General features: G+C 41.2%; 1 protein-coding gene across 3 annotated transcripts; it reads right to left on the bottom strand.

Annotated features, from left to right (window-relative positions):
• Nucleotides 1-534: 534 nt before the first annotated feature.
• LOC114451768 (disks large homolog 5-like) lies at nt 535-24,054 on the bottom strand. 3 transcript variants are annotated; one of them, XM_028430613.1, is made up of 34 exons: nt 23,312-24,054; nt 19,178-19,246; nt 18,284-18,452; nt 17,824-17,967; nt 16,279-16,462; nt 14,165-14,421; nt 13,486-13,798; nt 13,175-13,405; nt 12,213-12,397; nt 11,972-12,097; nt 11,656-11,788; nt 11,443-11,567; nt 11,168-11,343; nt 10,967-11,070; nt 10,647-10,739; nt 9,564-10,517; nt 9,320-9,443; nt 8,817-8,958; nt 8,401-8,522; nt 8,173-8,256; nt 7,914-8,073; nt 7,568-7,645; nt 7,014-7,176; nt 6,788-6,921; nt 6,477-6,641; nt 6,011-6,194; nt 5,613-5,761; nt 5,274-5,444; nt 4,984-5,180; nt 4,751-4,894; nt 4,475-4,602; nt 4,167-4,276; nt 2,525-2,634; nt 535-1,473 (listed from the first exon to the last, which is right to left on the bottom strand). In XM_028430613.1, exons 1-34 carry the CDS (start codon nt 23,607-23,609, stop codon nt 1,370-1,372), a joined length of 6,030 nt encoding a protein of 2,009 aa, XP_028286414.1. In that variant the 5' UTR covers nt 23,610-24,054; the 3' UTR covers nt 535-1,369. The 3 variants fall into 3 exon arrangements, with proteins under 3 accessions (XP_028286414.1, XP_028286415.1, XP_028286416.1); XM_028430614.1 differs by having other exon boundaries at nt 18,284-18,437; XM_028430615.1 differs by lacking the exon at nt 7,568-7,645.
• Nucleotides 24,055-25,816: the final 1,762 nt, after the last annotated feature.

The following is a 25,816-nucleotide window of genomic DNA, read 5'->3' as shown; positions in this document are numbered from 1 at the left end:
ATTCATCAATTTTTTATTATTCTAACTTTGCGTTGCTCCCGTAAAACTCTTAGTTACGTAAAGGCAGCGTGAGCTTTATACCAAATACAGCAATTGATTACATTTCTATTAATTTCCAAAAGGGTGTTGCCATAGAGACGGCTTCAAACGATTTTTCTGCTCCACTTCCGATGTTAAAACCTATGAAATGTTTCCTCTCAGTTTTACATGCTAAAATGTGTGTTTTACTAACCAATTAAAGCCACACAGAAACATCTCGATCTGTGTGGCACACTTTAATTATATAGTCATATAAAGGCATTCCCTTTAAAGTATAAACTTGATCTTATAAAAAATAATTCACTGCCACACAGAAGTAATTACTATGTGACAGTATGTGCGTAGAACGATATGATACTGTGCTAAAGAAGAGCGACGAAGATGTCTTACCTTACCTTACCTGTTGTGGTGGACTACTCCCCCTGGTGATCAAACAGTGCACTGCACAAGCTGCCAAAGTTACTCAACACAACAGAGCACACAGACACCTTTACATCCCGTTTACTGAACGCTTGTTTTTAATATTTTGATAGAAATATTAACCCTTCATTTGGATAGTAAAACCTGGCCTAAAGTGTTTCATCCAAGTTGAAGATGAAATGTTGTAAGTGACTGGAAAAAATAAAATAAAATAAAAATCAACTCATTTAGCTGGCAGCTGCACATGAAATAAAATATCCCTTCTTTAAAGAAAAAAGAAATCCACTTGACACAGAGGAACAATTTTGGCAGTGAGCTGGTAAAACTAGCGAACCTGCTGTATGCTTTAGGATGGACGTTAATAGAAGGTATACATACATTTAGCTTGGCACAATATTGTCTTTAAGGACTGAAATGGAAAAAGCGAAGAAAAAAAAACACACGATGTGAAGGAACTTTGACACTTCTCTATAAATAAGAACATTACTTGTAAAATACCATCTTTTTCTATAAACTACACAGCTGCATTTGTAAAACAAAGCTTCATAACAGACATCTTTGATTTGATTAGATAAATTAAATGCCAGGTATAAATATATAGAGGGGGTGAACACAGTGGTCCGTTATGTCTTCACTTTACGGTCTTTAGTTTGCATGTGGTCCAGCACGGGATTTAAAAGGAGTGCTACTATATGAGGGCAAATTAAAACATTCAAGTATTAAATGCTAGTGTAAACAAACCTATCTGCAGTACAGTACATCACTACTGTAAGTGGGAATATTGCATCATCAGTGCTGATATATAAGTATTGACTACTGTGTGTTGCTGTGTACCGATTTACTGTGTCCCCATAATGATAAAAATGACTTCTTGTCTAATATTTGTGTAGCGAGAAGTGACATTTTTTTTTTACAAGGCTCCATCTGGAATCCACAAAACTTTACTCTGTTCCTGCTCCACAATGGTCATGATCTGAGTGCAAATGTAGGAGACGCTGCCACCTTGGACAACACCTGCAAAACAGTAAGGGTGGGGTTGGGGAGTGGGGGTATTCACAGGGGGAGTGTAAACAAAATATAGCAATGTTTAAACCTGCAGCCAGTTGCCTGTTTTTAGTATATATTTGTTGAATAATATAATACATGTTCATAGCTTGGAACACAAAACGGCTTGGCTCTCTATGATAATTTCCCACTAAAACTAGGGAATGAGGTTAGACTTTCTTTTTTGCTACATTTCAAATTATGGCTAGTATTACATTCAACAATATTTATTGTATTTTTGCACAACAAAAGCATGCAAACTTTAAGTGTTTTTTGACTATTCTAGGTCAGGGTTTTATCAAATATGGCCAAGACATGCTTATGTATTGTACGTGTTGTTTTTTTTAAACCACCATTTTTTAACAAATGGCATTTAGCCAAGGTCCCACAGACTAATATGAATACCTTATCCAAGCAACAGCAATAACCCAACAATATTCCCTGTACAATGAAATCAGTGTAAACAACATTAAATCCTTGTTGATCAATGTTCTCTCTACTGTTTTATATCCCCACAAGATTGGCGGTTTTTACTGCTAGCACTGTATGTGATCAGCTCCTCTGCCTGTAATTTATAACTGCTGATAATTATAGTTCTAATTATTGAGGCTTGTGTGCAGAAGTTGCCCAGTCACTTCTCATCATTAGAAGGGATCAGCAGAGGTATGTGTTCAATGCCAAATCCTTTCCCATTTAAGTCGCCTCTTTTTTTATGAAGTCATTAATCAGCTGGACAGTTGGGTGTCTCGGACTGTCTGCTGCTCCAGATACCAAAACTTTTAACTGCAAGAACACAGAGACACTGTGCTCCAGAAACCTCAGATAACCTTCAGACACACTATTTAAAACCAGACAGTCACATAAAACAAATACATCAACGAGGGATGCCGCAATGGAAACCACTAAACACGTTTGGTGCGACTTGATGTTAGTGAGCCTATAACAGGCCTGCAAACTGTTGTTCAGCCCTTCAGCAGTACTCAGAGATTACACAAATAATTGCTGTAATAATTCCACCAACCTGTGAAGAAGCGGCTGTACTCCTGCTCTGTTTTTTGTGCCGCCTCAAACTGCTCCTTGGAATGTTTCTGTGAGAGTTTATCCCGCAGGTACAAAGGGTCCTTCTGCTCTCTGAAGAATAAACATCAGCATTTTCAGCATCCTGGAAACCTTAATAACAAGGTGCAACATCACTGCAACAAAAAAGTCAGAGTATCTCGGAGCCCCATGAATAATATTGGATATAAGATTCTTGGGATTACACTGGGTGTCATCATGTCTTAATTACTTCATTACTTAAAAGCTGGTCTTTGTATGCTTTCAGCTATTTTTCAAGTCTTTTAAATACCAAAATCCAGAGTCCAATATGAGCGTTTCAAAAAGTTAGGATGTTTAAATGTTTACATGAATGTAATTTGCAATGATTCCACTGCATTATGATAAAAAAGGCAGGCGCTTGTTTACATATTTAATCATGACATGGGAATATGGTATTTAGCATCAACTACATAAATAACAGCAGATGTTCTGAGCATTTGACTACAAGGTTCATTTGGTCAGTTCAAACACATAAATGAAAATCTCTACTTTCTCTCTAAATGTTTAACAGTACAACTTTCAGTGAAATGTCTCTTCCATCCTACTCATTCAATCTATATCTGCACACAGTGTTGAGAAAAAGTCATATGACCAGCGGTCATCTTCGACTGAGTCTGTGACCTAACCTAGAATAACACTCCCTTCACTCCCTGGCACTCAGTATGCAGCCGTGTTGCTGTGCTGTTGCCTCCCAGAGGATAAAACCCCCAGAAAAACCTTGAGCTTGTGTCAGTCTGCCGCAGGCACCCACAGAGAGGTGTGTCTGTGTGGAATCTGCGATTGGGTGGGGGCGGTGAGAGTTTTTAGCCACCCACGCCACAAAGCGGAAACACAGCCCCTCCCTGGACAGCTGGCACTCAGCTGATGACAGTGAAGGCTTAGCAGGAATCAATCTAAACCATGTTTGCCTGCTGCACCGTTTCATATATGTGTGTGTGGCAGAGAAAGCCTGTTCCTGCCAGACCTGAGTGTGTCCTCATTGTGTGCGTGTGTTTGTGCATAAAGTACAAGCAAATTTAATCTTCCCATGCGATTACAAATGAAAAAGCAGAGGGGAGATATCACCATCAGCTGATCAAAAACCAGGCAGGTGGTGGAAGAGAGGGCAGGCGTAGCCTTCGATCTAATAACACTGATCAAATCAGGTTGATCAATCAAGTCTGTTCTACGGATGGCGATTATAAATGCAGTACGACTTCTGCGGATGTCGGTCTCAACACAAGGAAAATTAAGAGCGCAATCAAGAATTATATTTCCTGAAAGGGGAGCTGGCACTCTGGTCATTCTAACATTAATCCTCTTCAGCCAAATGTTTTTGATTGTAATTTATCATTAGACAATCTGTTTTCCTACTTTGTGAATCCCCTGTCCCACATTTCTGCACATTTTTTTTAAATCAAAATCTTTGGATGAAATTTTCTCTATGGTGCTGAACTTTATTTTTGCAGCAGTGGCAACAGAAAAAAAATAATGGTTAATACACACCAGACATGTCAGAAGGCAAACAAATCTCTTTGAAAAGCATTTGAGACAAACATCTATAAAAGAGGCATGGGATTACTCACTTTATCTGCTTGGCATTTTTGTAGCGAATGAATATGACGATTGGGTAGATGTGAACGCTGTGAAGACGTTCGATGGCATGAGGGGCAATGTCAAGTAAACAGTGAGAGTCCTATGGGAGAAAATGTAAGCAAAAGACAACAGTCATGACAAATGGGGGATGGTTCAAAGCCGACTGCTGCAGAAAACTGCATTTTACAAAGTCAAGCCTCTGGATTTCTAATTTGTAAAATAGTAGTGCACAAATTTTCCATTTATAGAGCACACTTGCTTGCTGCCCCTCTTTAGAGTTTGTTGGAGATGAATTTACCTTCTCTGTGATCTCCTTTATTGATGCAACAGTCGTCACGTCAAAATGGCCACTCCTGCGTTTGTAGTCAATAAATACGCAATCCTTTACTCCCCGCTCTATTGCCTGCTGAGATGCCTTCATGATTTCTGAAAGTGAAATTATTTTTAAAAAATGTACAAAAACTGTATAGTGCTTGAACTCTGTATCTGTTCCTAATTAATTAGCTTTTAATTCAGCCTTCTTGTACAACAGGAACCTAGCAGGCACATAAAAGTGTCTACTGCAGCATCTCACCAGGCAGACAACGACAGAACTTGGTGGGAGCCTCCTTCACCAACATGTCCTTACTAGCCTCCAGCAAAGGACCCAAGATAAGCACTGGTCGAGGGGACAAGGATTCCACCTTCTGAACCCGCTGATACATCAGACTCACACCGTCTGAGACACAGAAAGAGTAGCAAATAAAAAGAAGAAACTCTGTATTGCCATTCAGTAGACAGTACAACAACCAGTAGAGGATTTCTTACCCTCTGTGAGGGGTAAGGAATCTGTGCTTATGGCATCCAGAGCCATCAGGTCCTTCCCATCTTTGGATCCACTGCGTTTGTGCTTTAGTCTACGACGGAAGAATGACCTCCGAGCAGCAGCTGACAGGGTCTTGCTGGTGCCATTATCATCTTTCATATCAGCCATGCTGTGTCTCCTGTAAAACTCCTGGTCCACCCTTCAAGAAATATATTAACACATGACCTCTAATGCTCCTTATAATTCAGAAATACATAGGGAAGTGTACACGTAATCTACAAACTGGACTCACATGTATTTACTTGGAATCTGCCCTTTCTGCAGCTTCTGTGCATTCTCATCAAGTTGCCAGGCCATCCAGTAGCCAAAGTTGCCATTTGGTAGTGTGTCTTCAACATACAAGATGTCGTCTTTCTTAAAGCTCAGCTCCTGTTCCGCCTCTGCCACCCTCTCATAAAGTGCTCTGACAACAGAAAACAAGGATGTAACAGCTTAAATGTTTATGTTAGTTTAACTAGGGATCTTAACCATTCCCAAACACCATAGTGATGATTTATGTCTTTCAGTTGACATGTGTTTATCAACTCAATTTTGCAAAACAGCTTTGATATGGTTTTAGTTTGATAAATACCTTATATAAAATCCATCTCCTGGAGACTCTTTGATTGCAGTGAGGTTGTCGACGCAGTTCTGGACCTTAAATGTGATTGTTTCAGCTGGTTTCAACATCTCCAGGTAGGCATCTTCTTTAGTTTTATTCTTCATGCTGATGCCATTGTACTGTATGAAAACAAATTACACAGCTGACAAAAGGACACAGAGCTCTTCTGTCGACACAGAATGACTCATCATCAGTAAAAGCAAGACAAACAAAGCAGAAAAGAACAAAAGTTTGACCTCATCTGCCTGAATGTGTAAATACAGTGCATCTTCTTGTGCAAAAAAACACACAGGCTAACTTTTGAATGGTGTCCAATAATGTGCATACATAAACCATCCAACCTGAAAACAGATAAACACTGCAGATACCTCCAAAACTAAGTCTCCAGGCAGAAGGCCATCGGGGGATTTAGCAGGACTGTAATCATCCAGACTGTCCACAAAGATGCCGTAAAGGTTTCCACCACAGATCTGAACTCCAAGTTCCACATGGATTTTCTTCAACCTCACGAGTCGGGGTTCTGCAGCCCTGCATGCAACAGAGCCAGGAAGCCTGAAAAGAACCCCAACAGTCAAATGTGAGTAATCTGACTGTTACAGTTGGTAGAAGGACTTGGACTCTATGGACAAACAACCTCTGAGGTCTCAGTCTACACCCTGTCACCCTGCCATATTGTCACTTAGAGCTGCTTTGACCTGACCTGCCTCACCTGTGGTTTTGTTTGTTTTTTTTTTAATTTATAAAAGTTGTCAACATACTTTGTGCCTTTTACTGTGTTCTTTTACAGATAGTATGACACAAATTTCAATGCAATGAATAGAAACGAGTCACCACCTGAAGGAGTTGTGAGGACTAGTTGCAGGAGTTGTATGTTTGGAGGGCGGTGTCATGGTGCCCTCATCCTGCTCACTCAATGTATCAACAATAGAGTGACTGTCAGGGGTGGTGGCTCCACTGTCTTGGGGTGTGGGCTGGTTGCTGATTGACTCCATCCGAGAACTAAATAGACATTATCCAATAAATTCATTAATTAATTCACCAAATTCAAATGAATTTGGTAACGTGTATAATTGTGTTCAATTAAATTTTGAGCTACAAATAACTTGTTTTCGGACAAGTGTGTGTTAACTTTTTCTTCCCCTTACCCTGAACGAGAGTGGTTTCCCAGCTGGAACATGTGAGGATTATACTGAGCCAAAATGGTGACTGTGTCACACTGCTGCCCAATCACCAGCCGAGCCTGCTGCTCATTGGCATTGCGAAGGTTGATACCATTGAACTGGAAACAAAAAGGGTTTATTTGAAGCAGGCAAATAATGAATAAATCATATTGTAGGTACATATGGAGTTAGAGCATTGCGATGGCGGTACCTCAAGTAGTTGGTCTCCGTACTCCAAACGAGCTTGATGAGCAATGCTGCCTGCCGTCACTTTGGACACAAATACACCACCGTTCTCTCCACTCACAATGGAGATGCCAAGTGGTTCTGCTCCTTTCTGCACCGTTACATTGCGTGGCTCCCCCAAGTATGGCCTTCAGGGAGAAAGAAAATTTTGTTATATGTAAAGTATCAACAAATGATGGGCAAAGTCTGCTGACAGGATGTGGCATGCCAGTGATATTTTAGTGATATTGCCTGCAATCTGATTGATTTTCAGTGTAAAAGATTCAAAAATACACTGTATTATCAGAGGTGGTGTGCATAGTGGTTTTAAAATTCAACTCAATGTCATGCAATCATACAAAATTAACAGCATTGTGAATAAGTAAAAAGCAAAGAAAAGATGATGACTTAGAAGGATACTCATACATTTTATTATTAGGGTTATTAAACATTCAAACAAGACGAGCATCGCTGATGCTAAATGAGATTATAACATTTATATTTCACATGGTCTTGTGCTACAGGCAGCACATGACAAACCTCAAGCTTCTTAAAGAGAAGAACTTGGGCTTAACTGCCAGCGGAAGTCTAACAGAGGAAGTGCAGTAAGAGACAAATCTGAGAAGCAGATGGAGAGAGGAAAGACAGAGAGATTCATCACCCAAAGCAGAAGAGAAAGATTTCAGGTTATAATGATTAGCAGCAAAGGAAGAAAGAGGGGAGGATCAGATTATAGATGGCAAGTTGGTGTGCTCACAGCTTTGTTTACTGCGTTACAAGCACTCAATCACAATGAATCAGACAGAAGTACAGACGAATGGTGGAAAACATGTCTGGTTCTGCTGAGTGATGGCAGTATAAGGAGCCGGACAAGGGGCTGGCCTACCCATCCTTCCGTCTGTCACCAACTAAAGCTGGGCTGACTGATATCCTGGGCTGGGTGGAAATGGAGCTCTGTGATTGGCTGCTGGTGAAAGACGATGTCTCTAGGTTGACAGGGGACATCGGTGGTGTCGGGCTGCTGCACTCTGAATGTGAGAGCGAGCCTGGAGTTAGAGACAAGAAAAAGTATGCAGGTAGTCAGGCTTTCTGTGCAGCAGTAATATTCACTCATCAGATGTTGTAGCCGCCAAAAGGGACAGTACCTCTGTCAGATCCAGTGGAGCGAGGATAACGAGTTGGGGGGATCTTGATACGTTCTGCCCTAAACTGTAAAGTACCAGTGGAGCCTAAAGAAAACAGAGGGAACTTTCTCACAAATTTCTAGCCATGCATGAATTAAGTGACTGTCATAAATATATCATAAACAGCTTGTATGAGATCAATTGCAGCACTATTTAACCAAATGGTCCAAACTAGGACATCATACATACTTAGTCTAGTGCTGGAGGGCAAGGAGTTAGTGCTGTGTGGTGGCTGGCTGCAGCTTGTCTCAGTCAAGTCTCCAGCGCGCTTGTGGCTGAGGTCCAGACTGAGACGACCTTGATGCTGGGGGCTAAAAGTGGAGAAAGAGGCTTGTGTAAGTCTCACTGGTGGTCAATTATTCAACCCAGAACAAGATATAATCTGCTGTATGCCATCTGTTCATAGGATCTAGGGCGGTGTGCGTACTGTATGTGCAATAACATAATTTAGACATCAATAATTCAGTGTCACTGTGTGACATTTGTACCTGCCATAATAGGAAACCATGACAGGTGAAACCAGTTTCACCATGAAGAATGAAAGTAAAACTGAGACAAAATATCTGGAGAGAAAATTGCACTAATAAGAGACTTGTTCAGAACACCTTGTGTGTGAATGTGCGTGGCCTGAGCTGGGTGCTGGAGGACAGTTATTGTTCTGGATCTCATGGCTCCAGGCAGTGTAGACTGGATTCCTCATGACAGCCGTCACAGCAGGACATGGTGCCAAACCTCGCTGTGCTGGGTCTGGAGGAATACAAAGAGTGAACTGACAGATCAAATATGACATTTTCAATATTCAAAAGGAAAATCACACCATTTCTGTCCAATGAATATGTGCTATATCACTTATTCCACAAAAGGCAAAAAGTTAGATAAGAAAGAAGGAAAATCATAAAAGATGAATGAGGAAAACCAATCAAAAAGAGGAAGGAACAGCGAAAGGAAACGAAGAAAGAAAGAAGAAAAATGAAGGTAGAGAATAAAGGACAAAGTAAACAAGTGGGGAAGAAAAGCAGAAACATGAAAGTAAGCAAACAAGGAAGGACACAAGTGAATGAAAGAAGACATTAAATAATGAAGAGGAGACTGATGGAAGATTACTCACGTGATGTGATGCTGCTGTAGATTGGGGGTGCAAATGGCATGCTGTACCGGTTAGTTCGCATAGGAGAGAAGCGTAACAGGTCCACTGGCTCTGGGGAGTGTTCATCATTAGAGAAACTCTGTACCTGCAGAAGCAACCAAACAGCAAATAATAAAAATGTTGTGACCGACAACCATTCGCCGAATTATTTTGTTTATCAAAGTTCAATAAGTCTTTCCAAGATGGCAAATCATACTATAGTTACCTGCATAGGAACAGGGATGTGTAATGGAGTCACATTTCGTCGTAGTGCTGGTGCTGATTTTGGCCGGTACCTCTTCTTTTCCTGTACCTCCATCCTGTGAAAACTCCCCTCCTCTTCACCAGATTTCTTGGAGCTACCCTTGGTCTCTCCTGAAGGAGTATCAGAGTAATAGCATTGCTTCCTGACCTCTCCCTCATCCCGTGGGCTTGTAACTTGGGCTGGGGAGGCCGGCGGTGTACCTGTAGTGATAGTGGAGTCAGAGGCCGAGCTGTTCTGTTGCCGATGTTTAAATCTAAATGAGTCACTCCTTGCTGGTGGAGTCGGGGGCGTCTGAGCAGATTCAGATACTGAGCTCTGTGGGGAGTGCTTCGGTAACTGAGACAGAGACATGTAGTCCAGTTTTGGAGCTGTCTCAGGTCTCCTGAACACATTCACATCAAAGATGGACTTCCTCTGTTTGGGTTTTTTAAAGATGGACAGCTGGGTGCACTCAGGAATAGAAGCTCCAGCTATGACTTTAGGCCATGTGCCACCACTCGGCTTCGCTAGTGGGATCTGTACTTGGTCCGCAGTGGCTTGAGGTAAGCTGCACTCAGGAACTACAGGGGTAAAGGTGAAGGGGCGATGGTGGATGTCCTGCCTTCTATAGCAGAAGTCTGGGTGGGCCTCTGAAGGACTGTGGGAGGTGGAAAGGGAGCGGGAGTGTAGGGAGCTATTGGAGAAGGGTTTGTGGTGGGAATGAGCACTGATGCTGCTGTCCAGAGAGTCAACGGTATCCTTACAAGTCTCATCCCCTCTGCTGTCACAGCTGCAGCTGTCAGTTTGTGTGGAGCAGTTATGCTTAGAATTCCTGCAGTTCCTGATGTGAACATCATAGGGCTGGATTCGAGGGATCTTTTCTGAGTCTCTGAAAGCTTCAAATAAACTCTGGCCAGAACAGCTCTGAGGAAGGAACTGTTGAGGGACAGGCAAGAGTTAATATTTAATCAATTAACAAGAGTTAGTGACTCCCAGTTTCAGGAGTTTATATGATTTCATGATAAGAGTTACAACAATGTGGAGTTTGTGTTGTAAGATATTCACCTTCACAAGGGAGATGCTGAGAGAATTGCGGCAGCTCCTTAACAGAGACTCACATTCAGAGAGAGACTTGTTATCAAGCGCAATTCCATTAATCTGTGTGCAAAATATGAAAATAAAATAAAACTTATTTTCAAAGACAACAAGATGCATACTTTGTCTTGCAAAAGCATACATGGGAGTCACACTCCAGTACATTCCTTTAAGCCTGTGGCCAGAAGAGGGCACTAGAGAATAGTGCAAATGCTTGCTAGCTGTGTCCTGGCAGCAAATAGGTTTTTGTCATGCAGCTTAAACATTATCTTTGTGAAATGTGTACTCACAGCTAACACTCTATCACCAACAGTAAGAGTGCAGTCTCTTGCAGCTGGACTCCCTGCAGCCAAAGTGGCAACAAAAACTCCACATTCCAAACCAATACCACTGTCTAAAAGATAACAGAAAGAAAACAACTAGTACACTTTTTTGTGTCAACAGTTAGTGATTTGAATGCTAAATTTCATTTGTTTTATGCTGAAACTGACCTTTGTGTCCAGCCAGGTTTATCTGGACAGGAGTGACGATCCGTCCTCCCAGAGACTTCCTTCTCCGTACTACCATATTGATCACTCCCTCTCCGCTCAGCACTGTTTTAATCACCTGCTTCCTGTCCTTATTGGTGAGGTCCACATCATTTATTTTTAGCAGCCAATCATTCACCCTGTGCAGAGAAATCAGAGATGGTTTCAGTGAATAAAACCTTAAATCATAGAGGGCAAACAAGTTGTATGTATTAAGGTAAGGGGGAAAGAGACTTTACCGTAATCGTCCTTCAGCAATACTTCCTTTATCCACCTTAGTGACAAATATGCCACAGTCTCCCGGTAAATAAGGATCATTTACCCCTTCCGCAATATCAAACCCAAGTGCTTTCAAATCCATGTCCTAAAAAAAAAATAAAATAAGAGTAATAGCACCACCAAGTAAATAAAGCATCAACTTATCAAGGAAGAAAACGATAAAGGGATCTTACTCTGTGCTTCTCAATCTCCACAACTTCCGTCTCCCATTCCATTGAGTCTGTGTCTATGGCTGAATCATGTGAGCTGTGAGCCATGAGCTGCCGATATCTTGCTTCCTTTTCTAACTGGTCATCCAACTTTTCCCTACAGGAAACACGAAATGTGTTACTTATTACCTACTTAGTCTCACCTCAGCTTTTAGTAGTCAGTGACATCATTACTCCAAAGGCTGGCACAGAAGAGTGTGCATGCAATTCATACAAAACCTAAAATAGAGTAGAAAATGGTGCACGTCTAGAAAACAAAATGTGCGGAGGAAAGACGCACTTGAGTTCTTTGAGTTCCCGTGCAGCTTCGTTCTTCTGCTTCCTCATGTCATCCAGATTCCTCAGAGCATCTGCCAGATCACTCACAGCTCTGTCCCTCTCTCGCCTCAGGTTGTCACACAGCGTGCTGAGAGAGACACATATTTGAAAGACGCAGCATAGACAATACAAATAAACCTATTTTTGGCCCAAGTCTCTTTGCACTGATATGCAGAGTAAATAACACACACTGCATTGCCTACCGTATGCTCTCCCTCTCAGCCACTATCTTGTCCCTCTCCTGAAAGGCCCAGTCCCGTCGACATTTCGCTACCTCGGCCTCTTGCACAGCCTCTTTCAACTCCTGAGAGATGGCCTCATATTGCTTCCTCAGCATCTCAATCTCCTTATTGGCTCGTTCCATATCCAGAGTGGCAGAGTCTTGTTTCTATAGGAGGACAGAAGTGTCAGATAATAAAAGTCAACAACATAGGCAGCTCAAAGTTTTTAGTCCAATAGGGAGGTTTATTGTATGATGGACATGATTTATTGTCCAAATTAAGCACATTTTAAAACAAAAAAACACAGTTGCCTAGCAAAAGCTAAACCATTTTGATATATATAAACTCATCTCATTATATTTACCAATCAAGTGGATGCACACTCATCCTCTTTAGATCACAAGCTGAATGTAGCGTTTGTAATGCAGTTAAGGAAAAAAAATGTATTTACAAAAACTGCTGCACACTATCATAGATTGGATTGTGGTTGGAAGTGGGTCAGATATAGAATAAATGTAAATCTCACTGGGAGTCTTTAGCACATGCCAGCTCCCACTCATTCCCAGTTGCTGTACAGACTGTTGTGTAGTGCAAGCATCAATTAAATTCACTGTTACATCAATGGCATTAGTCTGTGCTATTGTTGGCTTAACTATGCATTCCTGATTCAGTTTCAGACCCAGGTTCTGAAGGTTTATCACTGTAATTGTAGCTAATTACCTAATGTAGGAATCTCAGACCTTTACTGTAATTAATCTGACAATCCCTGAAAATTGATCAACAGCCAATGCACACATTTCTCAACAGAAATCAATGTGAGAAAACCGCACTGTTGATGAAAAAACATTTCCTGCTACTATATGAGATGGGATGAAGGGATTATTGTCAGAGAAATAAATCAATCCCTCCATTTGTAATGATGAATCACCCGTCTGTCTGGGTACCTGTCTGGCCTGGTAATACTCTCGCAGCAGCTGGTCCCTCTGGATGATGGCCTCTGTCCTCTCCTTGCGGGCCACATCCCTCTCCTCACGTGCCATCTCGATGTCCTTGCAAGCCTGGCTCAGCTCTTTCTGGGCCTCGGCCTTGTCCTTCACCTCATGGCAGTATTTTTCCAGCAGCTCGTTCTTCTCGCAGATTGCTCGGTCCCTGTCTACTAGTGCTGAGGCCAGCTCCTTCATGTCACACAAACATTACACAATGGAGATATCTTATGGATTCATCAAAACATTTTCAAGTATTTAAGCCGTTTTACCTGTCGGAGAGCTTCCAGCTCCTCGTTGGCCACTCGTCTCTCTGAGGAATTGTTCTTGAGCTTTGCCTCTGCGGTTTCCAGCCCTGTTTGAAGCCTGTCCACCTCTTTGATCACCTGGTCCCGTTCACTCATAATTAATCTGTATTCACTGATAACAGAGTCTCGCTCCTCCTTGTACTTCTCACAGTCCTTCACTGCCTTTAGCTGCTGGGTCTTAAGCCGTGTTGACTCCGACTGCAGCCGCTCCATCTCTCGCTGCAGCTCCTTATTTTGGGCTATGGCCTTGGACAGCTCTTGCTGCGTGTTGTCAAACCTGTACCACATGGGTAAAAAAGTACATTTGGTACCTTCTTTTTTTTATACAATTTTTCTCCTATGCAGATTTATATTTTCTAACCTCTGCTAAATAGTGTGCCCAATATAAACACATGCTTTAAAAAAAAAAAATCAGTCTCAGCATCATAAAAGAAAACCTAAAATAGGAAGGCATCTGCTCATCTGTAAAGCTTCATCTGCCTGGGATTAAGCACGTTTTAAGCACTGTGCAGATTTGACTTTGGCGCTAAACTCAAGTACTCAGTTTGTACCATAATTTGCTGCAACTGCTCTTCATCATTAGTCTTTTTTTAACGGCTGCTGAGTTGATGTTTTTGTGTCAGTGGGATATTTTCAGCTTTACCTTCTCATAGAGGAGGAGTACTGCTGCTGAAAGAGGATGGCAGCATCTCTCTGTTTCAACAGCATGTCTAGCTGCTTCTGCAGCCGGTGGTTCTCCTCTTCAGCCTGGTCCAGTCGGCTCAGATCTGCATTGTGACTGGCTGTCTTATCATTGTAGCGCTTCCTCAGAGTCTCGTAGTCACCCTTCATGGCCTCCAACTTGTCCACAGCTGTGTCATAGAGCTTGTTAACGACATCAGATGACCCTTCTCTCATTACCTGCAAATGACATTATTCAGATACCTTATTGAAAGAGAGTGTCAAAATGTATCTATTTATTTAATCCATTTGGGGAGCATTAAAAGGGTAGAATAGTGAGAAGGGTAAAATACTGCAAACAATGTAATGATCACTTTAATTTGATCAAAGCTTGCATTAAAGCCAGCTTACAAATTCACCAAAAACAAATCTGTTTCCACAAACAGGTATGTAAAAAGCAACATTTTCTTATATTTGGTTTCACGCTTCTTTAAGACTTAGGACAGAAACCTGCATGACATCGACAGTAACAGTGCTTCCTTGCGGTTGGTACGGTTGAAACAAAATGTGCATTTGCCTGTTTGCTTTGGTTCTTTAATTAAACAGCCAGGAGCATGTGAAAAGGACAGCCTCAGCTTCCAGTCATACTCTAGTTGAGTTTGTTTGGGGTGCAAACACCAGCCGGAACAAGAAGTACAGTCCATACATGATTTTGCCTGTTAAACCATTTTCAACTTTACAAATTCTTCCTGAGATCTTTCCTGAGAGGTGATCTTGGGACATTTCAGTGCCAGCTGTGAATAATACACACCTAATAATTAATAAATATTTTTTCAGGGACTTTTCTTCCATGTCAAATGTCACAGGAAACAATCTATATAACATGGTAACCTTGGATACCACAAGGCAAGCGCTTGGTTTGATTTTCCTTTACATCAGCTTACAATACATATTATAAAAAGGGCACCAAATGGACAAACCAGAATACAGTTCAAATATGCTGTTTTTTAACTTTTGGTGGCCTTTTCATAATAAGTATATATTATATGCATGTAATTTGTGCCAAGTACCAACTACAAAATAAAGTTTGCCTTTGGACTGACATCACTCAGCTAATTTGATTACTAATTTGACTGAGGCTGAACATTCGTTTACCTAATGATGGCATGGGGACAATGAGGCACATATAGATGCTATCGAGCAGTTCTGTAAAACATTACCCTTGGTTATGGTCCTGCGATATTTAATGATACAACCTTCTGACTGCAATGAGGCTAAAGCTGGGGGCACACTGCACGACTTTCCCAGTCTTAATAGATTTAAAAAAAAACTAGGAGGACACACCAACAGACTGGCTTCAGCAGATTTCACACACTTAACTGCTCCTGATGAGGGATCACGGACAACCGGATTTGTCAAATTAACTAAAGCCAACTGAATGCAGCAAACATACCAGCTGGTGGCAGTAATGTGACAATGTGCAGTTTGCCAACCGCCAAAAAACTGACGCTATCTCCAGTGTCTCACCCCCTCTTTTCATTGGCTGTCCACAACACCAGTTTGCAGTCGGGTCGGTGATCGGTTCAAACTGCCCGACTGTGTCCAGGCTTGGTCCGAGAAATTCAAACATGTTTGAATGACTGAGGCCGACTTAGGTCTGTTTCTCTCACACACTTGCAGAATGGTGCCTTCACCTCCTTACACACTAACAAATTGTGGTGCCGACAACACATGCCTACTGTCCCCAACCAGTGCAGACTGGTACAGACTTTGCCTGACAGGAAATCGCTGAAAAATAATGCACTGTATCCCCAGAGTCACAGGTTAAGTCATTCTCCCAATTTGAAAAACTGATTTGATTGGCAGAGACATGAGGAAGACCAAGCTTGTCCAACCTCATTTGTGCAAGGATTGCTGTACTCCTGGGAGTAATGGTCACCAAGATGGGAATCATTTCTGTCTCAAATATAAAAATCCAACTGACAGCATCTCAAGGCCACAGATAGAAATAAGTGTCTAAGAGGGGTGCTACACTGTTTGCAAACAATATTTACCAGTTTATGGATGTATTTGTATAGGTGTAAGCATGAACGATACCTGCTGATGCAGCATTCTCATATCAGCCACCTCCCTCTGGTCGTCTTCATGTAGCCTCCTCAGCTCCTCACAGGCCTGCTTCAGATGATTGTGCTCTCTGACCAGCTGTATGTTGTCCTGTCGCATTGCTTCCAGCTCCTCTTTCAGCTGGGTGTGCTCACCTGCCAGACGGCTGTGCAGTGTACTGTAGAGATACCACAACATGTCGATTCACTCTGTGATCATTTCCAGCATGACACTGCAAAAAATATAGCTTATGTGACAAAAAATGCTTCAACTTGGCATACTGAGAGAGAAATATCAGCCCTGAGGAGCCACTAAAATTATTAACTAATTAATAAAGTTGCAGTTAATTACTCAAACAATCACTTCAATGGAACAACACAGAAATAACACAATCCCTGGCAACCAATGAATATAATATCTAATGGGAATTTGACATAGCAGGAAAAGAGAGGCAAGTAAAATCAAAAAGACAGGTAAAAATGGAAAACATTCATTTAATAATTATATCATTTTCATCAGTTATTTTTAAGTTTTTTGCAACAGAGTACCTAAATAACTGTGACCTTAGGACTATTAAAAAATAAATAAATACAATAAAATATTTCGTAGGCAAGACCACGATCACACAGAAGAGTTCTCTTCATGTCAATTAGTTGAAATTAGCAGTAAAGACTATCTTATGTAATACATACTGGTTACTGTTCAATCATGGATCACTAAAAGGACCAATAAAATCCTCCATAGTGTGCCAGTGCTGGCCTGTATGTGTTAAGTGACGCATTGATCTAATTGCAACACAACAGTCAGAAATGAACGTGATACCCCATTCACACTGCATGGTGTTTAGTGTGAATGAATAAGTACAGGGGCAGACAGGAGAGTAATAAATAAAGACTCTGATGTGCAAACAGGGTCCAGAAGGAGAGGCTTAAACGTGGCAATAATCCTTCATCTGTCTGTTTGTGTCGGGGGCCAGATGTTGGTTCCCTACACTTTGGAGACAGTATGGCATCATTAAATCACACAAATGGACCACCCTTCCCTTCATGTCAACTCGGCACAGCTTATTTCACCGGACAACAAATGCTCCGTTTGTAGCATTATCCTCATTGCACAGATGCCGTGCCATGCTCGCAGGGTTCAGATAATGATTACAGAGGATGCTCCGACATGAACTCTTTGAGAAGGGCATTACATATGGAGAAGCAATTTAGTCTCTATTCTCAAACTTTGCTCTGAAAGGACAACTTTGGACTAGGAAAGCTATAAAAAAGGTCTGAAACAAACAAAATTAAATTGATGAATGCCTGCAAGGATTTTTCATGGCTTAACTCATCAGCTTTTGGACTGGTATAAAGGCTTCATCCCTATTACTCTTGCAAAAGATAAAATCTGTTCTATGCAATCTGCTGTGAATATGTCAGAGCAGGCACTGAATAGCAGCTGAAACCCTGCAGGCTGAGCATGAATGCATAGAGCACAAATGCACCGGCTGTTAAAAGATTTACAAAGTCCTCTCATAGTAGGGTTTCCACTTACTGGTAGAAGTCTGCCTTCTTCACAGCCTCCTCACACCTCTTTAGGGTGGTGCTGTGCTGGTTCTGCAGGGATTGCAGGTCTGCCATTGCCTTCATGCACTGCAGCTTCAGACGCTCATAATCATGACCTCCTTTTGAGTTTGGTCTATTTCACAGGGAGAGAAAATTGTGATGCATCAAAATCAAGCTTTAAAGACACCACACGGGAGGATTTGAGAGGCATGAGTGAGATAAACAGGGGGGGGGGGGGTGCATCGTTAAAATTGCATGCAACCCTTTGTTTTACAGACCTCAAACTAATTTGGCGTCACGTAACACCATAGCCCTCTTTGTTTTTTGTTGCTTTTAATGCTCAACATGGTAAAATGCCTCCATTCAGAGTGCGGGTACATAAAAGGTCAATGTACTTTTTTGTGCATGCTTGTTTTGGAAAATGGGTAGCTATGAGATCAAAACAGTACCTGCAGTCATCAAAGGTGGTTCCAGGTGAAGAGAGGGCCAGGCGTTTGCGTAGTTCGTCCCTTTCGCGCGTCACGTGCCTCAGCTGGAAGAGAACAGTCTCCATCTTCTCATTCACCTGGTGGCTGTCCATGTGTGCTGGCGGAGGGGATGAGGCTTGACCGGGAGTACCTGTGGGAGTCAGCATGTCACTGATAGCATGTGCTGTTCACAATGGTCAAACGATGGGCGACATGAGACTGATCCTGGCTTTATCAGTTGATATGACAGCAGTAGGCTTTATGCACTTTACAGCACTGTTCAATAGTCTCAGACTGAACCGACTTAACCTTCCTTTACAGATAAATGTACCTCTGTGGTGGCATGACAACAGCCTTATATGTTGTTTGTGAATGAGTGGGTAATCAGGATGTTTTAGTGCCATTATATCACAATGTCTGTGTGGAAGGGGCTCTGGTCAAACCATTAGTAAGAACTCTTTATTGTAGCCACAAGACCATAAATCTACATCTCTTTCAGGTGTGTACATTTTAAAGGAGCCAACTATTGTATTTCAATAACCTTAGTCCTTGTAAATTTATAACATATATCAGCAAATTATGCTTCCCTTTTAATAGCATGGACAAGTGAAATCCACCCTCAGAATGACTAAAAGAAGCAGGTTTGTCTGAGTGTGTGCGCACACACACGCATTGGTAGAGGGTTTCTAAATCCTTCTCACATCTGTGTAATCACTTGCATGTGCTTAGAGTCTAAACAGGCAATGACCAGTGACTGACTATTATTTATAACTTTGGTTGGTTTCTTTGAATGGCCTGTTGTTTTCCAGGTAAATAAAGTTTTCTTTGACTTTTCTTTACCTTAGATCTGTAAACTAGCATGAGCGTCATACTCACCTAAGCTGCTGAGCGAGCTGCTACTTTCCGAGTCCGATGGCATGGTGGACAAGACGCTGTAAGTAGACCCTGCAAGGCGAACAAAAACATTAAAGTCAGCTCAGAGTGTACTCAACCATGTCTGTATTATAGTCAGATGACTATCTGCAGCATTGTATGGTACATCAAGGCTCTGCGGCTTGGGTTACATTCAGGAGCCTTTAGTGAAGAAAAAGTCCAGCTGGTGGAATAATAAGGTGGGACTTTCCCCAACTTAGGATGATGGGCCTGTGGCCTGACAGCACAGTGTAGCTAATTATCAGTTGGGCAGGGAGCTTGAATACAGACTAGCCAGGGCCCCAAAGAGGCTGCAGCCTCAGAGCTTCTCCTTTTATCTCCTCTGACAACATCACACAGCCCCCCCTGTGAAAGCCCCTTCTTTTATAGCCTACAGTGATTCATAATTAACTGTAAAGAAAGGAAGCTACAGCACAACACTAAGCATTATGTAGAAGATCATGTTATGTTACAAACCAATGTCGAAGTCTTGAGAAGAGCCTGAATGGCAGCACTAGCTTATTTTCCTTTTATACGCAATGAGGCATTAATATTAAAATCTAAAAAATGAAATTAAGTTACAAAAAAAGTACAATTTTATTAAAAGAACAAATGCAGTGGAATCTTGTGATATGTGAAACAAGAAACGTCAACAAGAAACAATTTTTGCTTATTTCAAAACTATTATTAGTTCAATATTTGGACATTATAGTACAAAAATGCTTTTTTTATTTCAACTTTACTTAGCCACCTACAATGTAAACCTGTTCCAGGGTTTTCAGAAAATGGGAATCTTAATGATGCTTGAGAGCTTTAAAACTGCAGCAGCCTTGATCAAACAGCCAGCAGTGCACATTCACTGAGATCTTACTTGGCTGTGGAATGAGCAGCTTATAGTTCAGTTAAATCAGCAACTTCCCTCCCTGATGTAAAGTCTAGTGTAGACTTGGAGCAGGAGCATGACAAACGATCCTATTTACCCACGTCCCAGTACTCTAAATCAATCCCTGGCTGGCTGAGTTCCCGCTAGCTAAAGGAGTCTATGAGTAGAGACTACGAGGAGCCCAGCGAACATGGCTCACCCCTCTTTTTCCCAGAGAAGGCCTAAAAAGAAAAAAGACTGATGTGCCTCAGGAACCGTGGCATCCCATGGATCAAGCTCTCTTTGTTCTTGTTCTAGCTTAAGTTTCCCATGACTCTGAGCAGAGATTGCCTCAGTAGGCAAGGTGCTCTGTGTCATTGCTCGCTCACTTTTCTGCTTTATGGAAGTCATATGACTTGACCTCACTGTAGTCTGATCTTCAAGTTTGGGTCAAACTCTTAGTTAGCTACTTGGTGATCTTTGAAAAATTTTTCAATTTACACAATTGAAAGAGGAGAACCATTGGAACATTATTTTAAAGAGGTGCAGTATTCTAACAGGAGCTCTGATAATGAGTGAGTTTTACTCCACGAATCTGTCTTTAAGGCCATACTTTCCATTGATTGAGCAACTTCAAGAAAAGTCAACAGTGAACATCTTTCATTAGCTCATAAAACATTCAATGACCAAGATAAATCTAGCTCATTGTGATAAATATTAAGTTGTGTCATCTTGTAGACAAAGTAGCATGAGTGCACATAAATTATTTACTGAAATGATGAAACATCTAAAGGAGATAAAAACCTCTTTTACACTTAATTTAGCACAAATCCTCAAATTTTAAAGAGACTGAATACTTTTTCTTGGCAGCAAATGTATCACAACAGATTCTGAAACTGAGTATTCATTAACTTTGAGTGTATCAAACGGTAATTGTAATTTGTTTACAATTGCATCCAGAGGCACCAGCAGCTTCAGTCTTCTGTCTGTGTCAACACAGGATGCATTCAGGCACAGTATTTATTATAGGACACCTGTTTGTTTGTTAGTCTATGAGTTTTGGCACAATCACTATAGTAGAGCTTGAAAAAGACAAGGAACTAGATTTTCAATAAGGCATTTATGAGGGTATACTGTGAAACACGTCTGTAGAAATAAGGACAGAAGCCTGTCTGTTGTGTGAAATACATACATGAGTCAAATGACTAAAACACATCGATTCTGATATAAAGTTAATGAGTTGCTGATGAAACAGCGGATTCTCTTCTTCCACCCCTTTTCTTTAAATTAACAATAAATGATATTATAGTGGAATACAGCATCCTCACATATTTCTACAGTCAAATGAATACACCAGCCACAATTGTTCCTTATGAAAAGGGGAGAACAATCTATAAACAAAGACAGTTCTCTGTTGTCAAGCCCTTCAGCTATGGTTATTTAAAACTACAGAAAATCTTTGTTTATTAAAAAGCAAATAGGGCCTTGGGGATGCACACCTTTTCAGTACTTCATGTGCATGATTTTTGTCCCAGGGTTTACTCACAAAACTCTCACTTGTTAATACTGCTTCAAAAAGGTGATCAGGCTCTGTCCTCCTTTGGGATTTCGGGTGATTTGGGAGTAACTAGATCAGGCAACTGACGGTGCATATCATTTAAAAACATGGGCTGTAACCAGCTACTGGTTTCATGAGGAAAGGCCCTTCTTTTGGCTGTGCAGTGGAGGAACCTGTCTGCCCAGTAGCAAAAGGCAGTTCAACCCATTTGTGACTACCAACAGGGAGGTGCACACCACACTGAACTCAGAACATGCTTGTGCACTAACGTCTTTAGCAGCACAAAGCTGCTATCAGCACTCTGTTTTAAACTCAGTGCACAATTGTGAAATGCGGTGCAAATATCACAAAGCTCAGAAATATTGAATTAGTCTGCAGCGCTTGTTCTCTTCATAAACAATGACAAGATAAATGCATAATTAACACCTCACGCTTCTGCTCAGTGAGTACGACATGATAGCTGTGCTGTGTACAAGTGCATAAAGAAAGTACCGCACCACATTTATTTCTTTTGAAATGCAAAACTGCAGTGGAGGTGCTGAGCAAGGGCATTGTGTCAACGTTATCGTACAACAAGCTGTGTATGAAGACAGCTGTAGCATAATTAAGAAGCCCCACATATAAGTCTCAACCAGCTTACACTGAAAACATTGACGAATACATTACCATCATAAATACTGTATTTCTCTTGCTTTATGTGAGCCAGAAAGGCATAAGCGAAAGTGGTGGGAAACTGGTCAATGTTTACAACAAATGAGTGACAAGCAATAAATAAATAAATAAATAAATACAATTTTGGCTGCTCTCAACCCTCGACTGTAAATAAACTTGGGGGAACATTTTTAGTGGCAACGCAATATAGTGTAAGAGAAGCTGAGAGGAGTGAGTGACAGCCGGCAATTTGTGGGACATCCAACTCAACAGCCTAAATAATGGATACATAAAAAAAAAACAAATATCTCCCCTCTTTTCAGACAAAAACTATAATAATGTATTAAATGATGAAGATGAAAAGACTCTCAGGCACATTGGAATATATATTACATTGTAAAATGCATTCATTTATTTATTATCCAACCCATTATTCAGTAAATAAATATAATCTATCAATTTGTTGTTGTCTTGACTGTAGTTATTTTGTACCAAACTACAAGTTGGCAGCATCTGCCATACAGTCTCCTACACATTGCTGTAAAGTAAGTCGCTGCAAAATGTGCATTAACACACATTTCATTCATTTGACTTCAACAGTGGATTATTGATGGTCGTTTTCTCTCACACACACACTCTTCCCCGCCTGTCAATACATTGATTGTATGAGTCTTTTTTAGTTCCATTAAATACTTTCACAAAAGGGCAGCAGCCTGAGCTTTTAGTGACATGGTAAACACAAACAAGCACAGTAGTGTGAGTGTAAAGAGGCATCAGGTCACATGATTGTGTGCAGCCCTCTCTGCCTGTATACTTGCCCAAAGGAAAAGTCATGCCCTTCATCAAGTTGTCATATGGTCAATAGTTAGATCATGCTCAGAGGAGGATCGAAAAGAGGTTGGATCAGAACCAAAAGAGGGACACCGACTCCTCCACACATACTATGTGTTGATGAAATAAAGCTGCCTGTGCATTTTTATCTCCTGCTTTGGGTTATCGTGTTAGCTACCCATGACATGCGTCTCACCGGTTCTATGATCCACTGGTCCGGTACCGTTCAGCAGCACAGAGTGCAGGTGAGGGTGTGTCGTTTCCAAAGCCGTGCAGAACTCCCCGAAATGGTCCCTGTCCTTACTTATCAATATCTTCAGAAGAAGGTCCACTTTTTCCGAGTTGGAGGAGCAGTTGTGTCCCAGCTCGTAGCGTTCAGACTGGCTGAGGGTCCCGCAGTGAGCCAAAACATCCACCACTCGGTCCGCATCTGTTATCGACTCCACCAACTTCTGGTAACAGTTCTCCAACAACTCTTTATGCTTGGGCTCCATCTCCTCTCCCCCTCTCCCCCCGCGTCGCTCCGCTCCGTTTTAACCAAACCAGCTTCGGAACAAATCCAGCTTCTTAATCTTCCCTGCTGGTCAACTTCACTTCGAGGCTACTGTCGTGACTCACCAAAACTATTCTGCTCGACCCAGCAGCTGGGACAGCTTTCCACCCGAACTGAAGGATACACAAGAAGTAGCCATATTTGTTGCCCAAGGCTGTTGACTGCGCGAAGATGACAACACATTTTCCCAAGCGCTGCTCCAGTCTCGGAAGAAAACAACACGACTCTGCCTCTTTAAGCTGCGCTCCTCATCACGAACACACCGCCGTCCTCAAATCAAGTTCTTTCGACATGTTGAAAAGTGTGATAAACTCTCAGGAGCTTTCTCACTGAGACTACAAACTCCGCCATGTCTCACCGTCCAAGCAGCTGTAGCTCTGTGCCAATCATACTTCCGAGCAATGGACTTTTAAGGTAAACATGGGCGGGGCTTAATGTTCACACTTACCTGGGCTTCGTCCCTGTAATTCGGAGTTAAACGGTTTTTATAATATCCTTCTTCTAGGATGCGGTTTGTGGTGCTACATTATCAATAAGCAGCTATTACTCATATTATTCTGTATCAAAAGGTGGCTACAAATATGACTGAATACATGACTGGGAGGCAAAGTATTTTACCAAGTTAAAAATAAAATTTCACTAATCACTTTCACTAATTAATTAATTCCAGATAATTGGGAATACATTGCTAGCTCCAAACTATTATTCTTGGATTTTTGTTATATTATATATGTTTTATGCATTTATAACAACAACAACAACAACATAGTTTTGCATGGCATTGCTCTAAATTCACATAATGGCCCTATAAGCTCTTCTTCCCATACGCTGATTAAGTCTAGCTAACTGAAGCTATGCTACTGTTTAAATGTAAAATGATACAGCATGAAATTATCTCTACATTTTTCAAGCTATAAATACTGTTATTGATTTATTTAGCGATTTGAAACAGTGAAAAATTGTGCAGATTCATTTTACAGCTGTGTAAATATTACTGCATAACAAATCATTTATAATTGATTTGGGTTTTACTTCATCTGTTCATCCATAGTTTTATTACCAGGGAAATCTATTAGCATTTTATGATTTACTCTCTTTTTTTTCTGAGCAGATTTATACCTCTAGTTTAGAGCTGCCTGTTTCTCATCTGGACTGACACAACTGCCTGCCTCTGCCAGCTTTCTTCTGCTCCATATAATCCATCAGATCTCAGAGGAGACAGATGTCACATAAACCTGAAATCCTTAAGACACAAATGACCTATAGGCGGACAGTGAAATCATAAGATCATGTATACTGCGTGTTTACATCTGGTGACTCAGAGCAGATTCAGCTAAGGTGAAGAAATGACGTGGAAATCTACTTTGAGCTTGTTTACTGTAATTGCTGACAGCACTCTGTATTATTAAGGAGCTTCAGTGTATTGCCTTTATAAGGATTGGGACTCTCATCTGGAGCTCGCGCTGGGATACAGGGCCTGGCTTTAAAGCTTAACACGGTACACAGTGTGCCTATACATTCCCCCATTTAAGTTTGAAACAGCTTTAACAATATAAGTAGTTATGTAAGAACTTGTCCATTTTCTTTTCCCTGAAGGGGAAGTCCATTTGGTGCTTACATGAATACTAGAGGAATGTTTAGGAATTATGCAAATTCCTAAAAAACATCATACTAGATTGAAAAGGCTGACTAAAACATTAAAGTGATGCTGTTGTTGTTTACATATTTATATTTACTAAAAGTAGATATTGTGCTTCTATATGTAAACTGAAAAGGATTAGGATGGCTCTTATTCTGTCAAACATCAGAGGATGAATCTCAAGCCCCACAAGCAGCCGCCCTGCAGGCTGGATAGCGATATCTGCTGCTATCTCATTATGTGTCGTTCATCTAATCCATGGGTTTGTAATTTGCTTATATGCACTCATGAAGTTTAAAGAGGGATTACATCACTGGCAACCAAATGTCACTTAGCTGCACATTGCTCCTCATTGGACGGCAGAGGAAAATCCACTCTAAATCAACTACTTGCTCAATGCTTCTTTTTTTAAATTGTCTATAGGACAGCATTAACATTAGAGGCTGGCAATGAGGGTAAAGCACATAAAACATGAACAATTTAGCATCCAAGACTAAAAAGCCCCAACA

Source organism: Parambassis ranga, chromosome 19, assembly GCF_900634625.1.
Source record: "Parambassis ranga chromosome 19, fParRan2.1, whole genome shotgun sequence".
In the NCBI taxonomy this organism is placed as follows: domain Eukaryota; kingdom Metazoa; phylum Chordata; class Actinopteri; family Ambassidae; genus Parambassis; species Parambassis ranga.
The sequence above is the reverse complement of the archived record's forward strand: the minus strand, read 5'-3'. Positions and strand labels throughout refer to the sequence as shown.

What these genes read in the sequence shown, in the direction of transcription:
- LOC114451768 (XM_028430613.1), bottom strand. Translation starts at nt 23,609, where the DNA reads ATGGAGCCCAAGCATAAAGAGTTGTTGGAGAACTGTTACCAGAAGTTG. An exon ending in GCCCTCCAGCACTAGACTAA is followed by an intron (nt 8,257 to 8,400) that starts GTATGTATGATG and finishes TGTTTTCTTTAG; the next exon opens with GCTCCACTGGTACTTTACAG. An exon ending in TTCTCTTTAAGAAGCTTGAG is followed by an intron (nt 7,177 to 7,567) that starts GTTTGTCATGTG and finishes TTCTCCCTGAAG; the next exon opens with GCCATACTTGGGGGAGCCAC.